At 37.6% G+C, this 9,222-nt stretch overlaps 1 protein-coding gene across 1 annotated transcript; it reads left to right on the top strand.

Annotated features, from left to right (window-relative positions):
• The first annotated feature begins 3,586 nt into the window (after window positions 1-3,586).
• LOC123280727 (small proline-rich protein 2E-like) lies at window positions 3,587-5,135 on the top strand. The gene is made up of 2 exons (XM_044758405.2): window positions 3,587-3,726; window positions 4,509-5,135. The coding sequence occupies exon 2, from the start codon at window positions 4,529-4,531 to the stop codon at window positions 4,718-4,720; it is 192 nt and encodes a 63-aa protein (XP_044614340.1). The 5' UTR covers window positions 3,587-3,726; window positions 4,509-4,528; the 3' UTR covers window positions 4,721-5,135.
• Window positions 5,136-9,222: the final 4,087 nt, after the last annotated feature.

Genomic DNA, 9,222 nt, shown 5'->3' with positions numbered 1-9,222 from the left:
GAATCAAGAGCCCAAAAATAAACCCACACATCTACGGACAGCTAATTTTTGACAAGGGAGCCAAGAACATACAATGAAGAAAGGAAAGTTTCTTCAATAAATGGTGTTGGGGAAACTGGACAGCCACATGCAAAGGAGTGAAAGTAGAACCATTATCTTACACCATACACAAAAAATTAACTCAAAATGGATTAAAGACTTGAATGTAAGACCTGAAACCATGAAACTTCTGGAAGAAAACATAGGCTGTATGCTCTTTGAGATCGGTCTTAGCAGCATATTTTCAAGTACCATGTCTGACCGGGCAAGGGAAACAATAAAAAAATAAACAAATGGGACTACATCAAACTAAAAAGCTTCTACACAGCAAAGGAAACCATCAACAAAATGAAGAGACAACCTAACAACTGGGAGAAGATATTTGCAAACCAGATATCTAATAAGGGGTTAATACCCAAAATATACTAAGAACTCATACATCTCAACAACAAAAAGATCTAACAACCCAATTAAAGAATGGACAAAAAATCTGAACAAACACTTCTCCAAAGAAGATATACAGATGGCCAACAGACACATGAAGAGATATTCAACATCACTACGAGGGAAATGCAAATCAAAACTACAACGAGATATCACCTCACTCCCATCAGAATGGCTCTAAGTTTTGGATCCTTTAGTCTGATAACTGGTGAATGTTTCCCCAAGAGATGCTCATGCCTTCTATTTTGAGGTGAGTGCTATTTAAACTTATTCATTTTGGGAAGCATCTGGACATCACTGATTACTCCGAAGAATTCCATAAAATATTAATAATCTCATCATAAGAACTAGGAACATATTTAGTAGTAGAAAGCATGATACTACTATATGAATGAAATATAAAACTACAGTGGATGAAAGGACTCACGAGAGATTGCTAACAGTGATTTCCTAGGGTGGGAAACCAGATGGCTAGGGGGACGGGGTGGGAAAAAGTTTCACTGCATTTATTTGTGTACTGTATGAATTTTTCAAAGTGTGAATTTCTCATCTACTAAAAAATTGAAAATATTCAAGAGCTTTTATTCATAAAAATAACAAGTTACTGAACTAAGCATCCTTTTTTATTCTAGATGTTTCATGAAATTTTTTGTTGTGTGCTTGCTCTGTTATCCTTGAACTTTTGCTAGCACTTGTGTATTAGTATGAAATTGAAAATTTAAATATCCAAAGCAGCAAAGATGCTAGCAACAGAGAAAAAATGATTGTACTGCTTTTTCAAGAAAGGTTTTCTAAATTAAATTTCCAGCTTAGCTGCCTCAACATGGTTGTTGGAAGGATGTGAGCAGTTTTACTATTGCCTCCTGGGAATATTCAATGAAGTTTCTCCTTAAGCAGTTCTAAAATTCTTCCTGAGAAAATGACAAGGAAGTTCACATATGTTTCATGTTGTAGAGTGGCAGAGCAAGAGCTGGAGTGAGGAAGGAGAAATTAACTTTTCATATACAGGACTCATGTAAGGAAAGATGAGTTAATGCATACATATAAAGTCCTCAAACAATACCTGGCACATAGTAAACTTTCAATAAGTGTGAGCTATTGCTAAAATATCAAATAGTAGTGCAGTTTATTTTCTCTGCATGGTGTAAGATATTTACATTTATATATATATTTATATATACACACATAACTCCATATGCATTGAATATAAATATAGTTACACTGCACACATGTTTTGTTACTTGCATTTTTCATATGATATATTCTTTAAGAATACCACATTTTATTTTTGCCTAGTATTTCATTATGTAGATCCATAAATGATTTAATCAGAAACCAACTCCATGAAAGTATTAGGAATAACATGCTTTGATCATCTGTTTCTATGTTTGCTTGTTTTTCCCGATATGTTGATGCTTCTTAGAGCAGGCATTGCTAATGATTTTATAAGTGCATAGACCCAATGATGATGAGCCGAAGGCCTGAATAAACGAATACTTTCAAATTTTGGTCTTTTTTGTCAGTTTCCCTTATTGATAGTTACTAGTAATATCCTTAAAAGTGAAAAGAGACATCTACTTGTTCTTGGTGGAATTAAACAAAGAAAGAGCTGGGGTATCTGGCCCCATTCTTCATCTAGTACTAGAAAGAAAAACTTAAAACATGAGCGGTAGTGATGGCTTTAAAGATGAGAGGGAAACAGGCGGACTCGTAGGGTTCTATAAGAGGAAATAAAGAAGGCCAGGGAAGAACTGATAGTTTGGTTAGTGATCATTGGCTTTAACAATGGGAAGCCAAGGCAAGTTTTGAAATCTTTCAAGCATTAGGAATAATTCTTATAACTGTTGTCTGTAGCTAATTACAAACGTATGAAGGAAGAGAAAGTTGAGAAATGCTTTGCCCTCATCATGATTCTAGCCAGTGATACATCTAGGTTTAAACTTCTGTCTTCAGATTTTTCCACTAGTGCATTTCCATTTTATCAGGCTTCTTCCTTGCATATTGAAAGAGGTGCAAAACAAGTGATAGCTGGTTACCTTGTGATGCGTAAATTATTGATAACACTGACAACAGTAATTAGTATATTTATGTATAAAATATTAATAAATAAATAATAAGTAAGTAGCAGTAATAATAGTAATTAAATTATTAATGTGATTATTTAAACTGTACTTAGAACTTATTAGGAGATTTTTATGCCAACAAGGTTGCTTTTATTTAACAAAAACATAAGTGAGTTGAATGGTGGGGTGGGGGGATCAGTAGATTGAATATTCAAGAGATGTTAAGAAAAGATGAGGCAAGGAATAAGTCTGAACACTCCTCTAATACCCTTACATGTTTCAGCAGCGATCACAGATCTGTTGCGTGCTATTCGATAAGAACAGACATTTCAATTCTTCTTAGTGAGCTATGAGTTGAAAATTCCCACATGGTTTCAAATAAGAGAATGAAGATCTTGAGGGCTAGCTTGGTAGAAAATAGCCTTGGCAACCTGGTAGATATGAAGCGGAAAATGGAACAGCCCCATGTTACAACTGCCATAAGGTCCCACAATCTTGATGTGCTCTGCAGAATAGCACAGCCTGTGGGCGTTGGATCCTGGCTGCAGCTCAGGTGCAGGGAGACTTGTTGCTCTTTGTGGAGACCACGCATTGTCTCCATCCATGTTAAAAGGAACCAGTTAATGTGAGCAGCTAGCCTTAGACAAAGCGGAAGCGAGTTACAAGTGCTGCTGACAGAGAGAGAAGAGAGGCCATGTTGCTAGCCTCCAAGAATCCAAGCTTCTGTCATTCAAGGGCACAAAGCTAAATGTCCGGCAGTTAAAATATAAATGGGCACACAGGTTTCTGAAACAGGTGTGCTGAGGCATGGGACAGGGAAGTAGGTGACACTAAGCCCAATCAAGGAATCACTAGCTGGGCCTTCAGTTAGAGAACTGCTCAAATTCTTCATCTGTCACACGGAACTGGAATTGCTAGTCAAGAGAGAGCCTAAGGCAATTCATTGAGCCCTTGCCGCAATGGGGACAATCCCAGAGCAGGGAGTTTCTGGTAATCAGGGTGACAAGACATTTTGGGAATTTCAGGTGGATTGAATATGGTTTAGAAATAACTGGTCCAGCCCGGTCTTAGGCTTCTTCACTTCCTGAGGGTGTGGGCGACTTAGCTATATAAAGGGGCACTCTGCTCCATTGTTGCTATCCTCCTCACACTCAAATCCCCAACAGCTCTGGAGAATCAAGTGAGTCTGATTTTTGGGGGGGGTTCTGTCTGCTTGGGGAAACTGAGACGATGTTTAGAATTAATTTGTAAGCAGAAATAGCTATTTTTAAGGAATAATGTGCATATTCTTATCTGGGGAATGAAAACTGTCAGACTTTCATTCCCCAGATAAAGGTCTAAGTGGGTTATTTTTTTGTTTATTACTTATGCCCCTTTCTTTCACAAGGTTGGTGTCCATAAGCAAGAAGTAGTTTAGGGAATAATATTGCGTTGAAAGAAAAGGAGGGCAAGAGTTTCTCTCTGGTCATACATATTAAAGAAAGAGTCTCTTACTGTATTGCCAGCCTCTTGTATGAGCCCATTGAGGGCAAGTCTGAGCCTCGGCAGTTCTCTCTGATCAGACCTTGTCTTTGTTTCAGAGACTCTGAATAGACCCAAAATAGCTTAGTTACACCTTAATCATGGCCTTATGGGAGCTGATGTGGGTAGAGATTTGTTTTGATATTGGCCAGAAATTCAGCAACTTTTTCCTCCAGATTGTGTTCGCATTCACCCACTAATGTTGCTATCTCAAGAGAGAGGAGACAATTTTGTCATTGAAAAATGTCAAGAAAAGTGAGAAAAGTTAGCCCAAGATACTGATATTAACGAGAAAAAGAAGAAGAGCCACAGAAAGTCTTAAAGAGAGAGTTAGAAGACCAAAGAATACCGTTGGAGATAACTTTGCTTATTTGATGGGTTTTGGCTCGCTCTGTCTGCAAGTGTTCCACCTGTGAGCAATGACATTTGTATTTCTTTCAGGTTCCCTCATATCCAGAAAGATGTCCTATCAGCAGCAGGAGCAATGCAAGCAGCCCTGCCAGCCCCCTCCTGTGTGCCCACCTCCCAAGTGTCCAGAGCCATGCCCACCTCCTAAGTGTCCAGAGCCATGCCCACCTCCGGAGATTCCACCTCAACTCTGCCAGCAGAAGTGTCCTCCTGTGCAGCCACCACCACCATGCCAGCAGAAGTGACCACCCAAAAGCAGCAAGAGCAAAAGCCATTAAGGCCACAATGCAAGAAAAACAAATAGTTCCTCCCATCTCCAGCAGCTTCGTCGCCTCTTCTCTGAAGCCTGTCCTGGTGGCGGATGGTGCTCCCTGAGCCTCTATCCTGCTCTTCCTGCGGTGATGCTTGACATAAAAGAGACTTAATCCTGAAGGAACTCTCTTTCTTTTTAGGGTCAGATTCCTGTCTGAGATAGGGCCATTCTTGGGGATGCCAGAGCCCTAGAGCCCCAGATAAAAGAGCAACAGGAACAAGTCTAACTTCCTTAAAATGCAGCCTTTCTTTTCTGTGTGTCTGAGATCTGGGCAACCCTTTCTGTGGTCTGGGAAACATAGCTTTGCTCCTGTTTCCCTAATAAAGCATGTTTCATGATGGAACAAATGCCTTTCTTCTTTAATCCTGGTTGTTAGCTGTATCAGACTAGTAGGCAATTATTTGTTTTTTTATCAGATCTCTGAATTCAGATGACGTAGTAATCATAGTTCATTGGGTTTGGCTTGAAACGTGTCTGTTTAGATTGAGTACAGGAATAAGTCCTTTTTTTTTTAGCTCAATGCCAACTCTGCTTGTTACAAATGATGTGTTCTTATTTGGAGAGAGAAAATGATACCTTCAACTCAGGGTTGTTGTAAGAATCTATCCATTTCTTTAGTCATTCATCTGTTAAAAATACATTTGTTGAGTGTGTACTTTGCACCTGGTACTCTTTTAGGTGCAAGGGATACAGTGGTGAACAAAACATATAAATACTTTGAGTTTTTGGAGGTTAAATTATACTGAACGAAACAGACTAGTTAATGAATATTTAAGCTAACATATAATATCAGTTGGTAATACTGTAAATATTCTCAAAAAAATGAAAGCAGAGTCAGAGGATAGAGAGTAATGGGGAAGGGAATTGGGGGTTGCTGGTTTGAGAGCCGTGAGTGAAATAAGCAAGACATGGGGGTTTGAGGTGTATATTCTTCCAAGGAGAGGGAATAGTAAGGGAGACAATGGCCATAGGACGTTGAAGGGGCCAGTAACTGTAGTAGAGTTTGTAGGAGGGAGAGCGATGGAGAATGAAGTAGCCAGAGGCCGGATCATGCAGGGAATTGTTGAACTTTGTAAGGGTTTGGGATTTTGTTCAAGTATTAGTGAATATTATGCACTAAATTTTATGTCTACTAAATTCTCCCCTATCATGTCTCCTTGCTTATGCAGGATATTCTAACATAATAAATTATATTTGCAACATTATGACTGTAAAAGGTATTTGGTTATTTAAACGTTTTAATGAAAAGGTTCAAATATTGATGAGTCAGTTTTAAAGTTCATTGGCAAACATGGAAGTTTACTTTTAACTGCTAACAGATAATTTGTCAATTGTCCCCCCTTGAAAGGAAATTTAAACAATTCATCTTCAAGTAATCTGTGATTTCTCATAGCTCACAAATTGTTCCTACTGAGGTCCACATGCCTACGGGAATGCTGGAGTGTAGAGTTACATGAGTCGACGTGAAATCACTCGAGTTGTGGGTTTTTTTTTTGAAGATTGGCCCTAAGCTCACATCTGTTGCCAATCTTCCTCTTTTGTTTTTTCTCCCAAAGCCCAAGCACATAGTGGAATGTACTAGTTGTATGTTATTCTAGTTTTCCTGTGTAGGATGCTTCCACAGCATGGCTTGATGAGTGGTATGTAGGTCCGTGCCCAGGATCTGAACTGGTGAACCCCAGGCTGCTGAAGTGGAGCATGGGAACTTAACCACTCTGCCACGGGGCTGGCCCCATGGGTTTTTTGCAGGGGCATGAAATCACCGATTGATGCTGATAGTTTCTTTATGTTGTTTTTAATCACCTAATAAATCACTAATTTTCTTTTAATCACCACATTAAATGGGACAAAGTATGTAATGTATCTAGCATAGTGTCTGGCACACAGCAAGCTTTCAATAAATAGTAGTCACCATGTTATAATTAGTGTTAATATATTACCTGATTAAGGATTATTGATAGGGTTAATATACATAAAGAAAACTTTCTCATATTTCTTCGCCTAGTCCTGCACTGTCACGCCTGCCTCGCTCCTACGCTCAGTGCCCATCTCAGAGGTTTCCCAGGCTCTCCTAACATTAGACCGCTGTTCTGAGCTCTGCTGCTGTGGTATCCTATATGGATTCTTGTTAAAGTTCTAGAAGCAGCGAGGCAGGATAGAAGGGTCCCTGTAAGTAGAAAGATCAGCTCATCCATTTTTTTCAATGTGCTCTTCTGAATCTCACAATCACAGCACAAAAAACCTTGATCCTTTGTTTTGATTCTCCCCTGAAATCAATACCTTGAGTTGTCCGACTTCCCATTTAAAAAGTCCAGTGTTTGTGTTTTTATAAATATAGAAGAAAATGACTCCTAGGAAAAATATGGAATATTTATCCAACTAAAGGGGAAGAATGTAACAATTAAAATACCTATTTACTTCCAAACGATACATTTATATTCTAGCATTGACCATGGTTACTCAGATTGTTAAAACTCATTTACCTACTTGCATAATTGATCAAAGCCCTCATCATAGGTAATGAGGGGAATGGCAGCAGCTACGTGGGTACATTGCAAAGTCTTTTCTTTGGGAGATTCTATCTTAATCTGTTCCTTTTATCTCCTGGATTCTTTTTAAAATTTTATTTTAATTATATTATTTTTTGTTTTATTGCACTGCCTAGGGCTTCCAATATGATGGTAATAGGAATGGTGAAAGAGGAAAATCTGGCCTCTTATCCTAGGAGGAAAATCTGTTCCTTATCCTAGGAGGAAAGCCTTCTGACTTTCATCTTTAAAGTACGATGTTAGCTGTAAGTATTTCAAATATAACTTTTTTCAGGTCTAGAAATGTCCTCTTTATTCCTAGTTTGTTGAATTAAATTTATTTATTACTTTTAAAATTATAAATGGATGTTGAATTTTACCAAATGGTTGTTTCTGCTTGTGTTAAGATGATTATATGTTTTTGGTTCTTTAGTCTATTAATATGGTAAGTTACACTGATTTATTTCCAAATGTTGAACCAACCTTGAATTCCTGGGATAAATCCCACTGGGTCATGATGCATTATTCTTTTACATACTGGCGATTTTGACTTACTAATACTTGTTGAGAGCTTTTGCAACTTTGTTCAGGAGAGATGTTATCAGTTGTTTACTAGTAATGTCTTTGTTTTTGTTATTAGGGTAATACTGGCTTTATAGAATGAGTTGGAAAGTATACTCTCATCTTCTGTTCTTCTGAAGATATTATGTAGAAATGATATTATTTCTTTAAAAATGTGGCAAAATTTACCAGTATACCTATCTGTGCCTAGATTGCTGTCATTGTTGTAAGGATTCTAGCTACATATTCAATTTCTTTAATTGATGTAATACAATTCAGGTTGTCTATTTCTTTTAAGCAAGATTAGGTAATTTGTTTCTTTCAATGACTTCGCACATTCATCTAAGTTAATGTATTTATGGACATAGATTTGTTTATATTATTACCTTATCCTTTTAATGTCTGTAGGGTCTGTATTGATGTCCCCTCTTTCATTTCTGATAGTGATATTTTGTGTCATCTCTATTTTTTGGTCAGTCTTGCTAGAGGTTTATCAATTATATTGATCTTTTCAGTGAACCAGATGTTTGTTTTATTGATATTCTCTATTGTTTTTCTGTTTTCAGTATCATTGATTTCTACTCATCTCTATTATTTCCTTCTTCATTTTTGCTTTGGGTGCAATTTACTCTTGTGTTTTTTTAGTTTCTTACAGTGGAAACCTACACTACTGATTTGAGACTTTTATTCTTTTCTAACATAAGCATTTAATTCTATAAAATTCTTTCTAAACTCTGCTTTAGCTGACTTCTGCATATTTTTAAATGACATATTTTCATACAGCTCAAAATAATTTTTCAATTTCCCCTGAGACTTGATTTTTGACCCTTGGGATATTTAGGAACGTGCTGTTTACTTCTCAAATATTTGGGAATTTTCCAAATAACTTTCCATTATTGATTTTGTATTTAACACAATTATGATCTGAGAACATACTTTGAGTAGAAAACCTCCTACCTGTACTCAGTCAGGATAGTGCCAAAAATGGAGGACTGAATGGCAGAACTTGGCCTGGAGATCCTAGTGGACCTTAGTGGACAATGGACCAGTGCTGTGTTACAGTTGTGATGAAGGCTAGGATAGCAACATGTGTGCTCTATGCAGAGGAGCATGACCTGGGCTATGGTGCTAACACAGGGTGTTCCTAACTCTTTTGGAAAATTTGAAGACATCTAAGGAATTTGTTTTCTGGATAGCCCTAGACAAAGAGGAAGAGCTAGAAAATTGAATGTTTGTCTCCCCTCAAATTCATATGTTGTTGGAATCCTAACTCTCAATGTGATGGTGTTAGAAAGTGGGGTCTTTGGTTAGTGATTACATCATGAATATGATTAGTGCCTTATAA

The sequence above is a fragment of the Equus asinus genome, chromosome 25 (genome assembly GCF_041296235.1).
Source record: "Equus asinus isolate D_3611 breed Donkey chromosome 25, EquAss-T2T_v2, whole genome shotgun sequence".
NCBI classification, from domain to species: Eukaryota; Metazoa; Chordata; class Mammalia; order Perissodactyla; family Equidae; genus Equus; species Equus asinus.
Note: the sequence above shows the minus strand (reverse complement) of the source record. Positions and strands in the feature narration are given on the sequence as shown.

Excerpts from the sequence above, each read along its gene's own strand:
- LOC123280727 (XM_044758405.2), top strand. The coding sequence starts at position 4,529 with ATGTCCTATCAGCAGCAGGAGCAATGCAAGCAGCCCTGCCAGCCCCCT.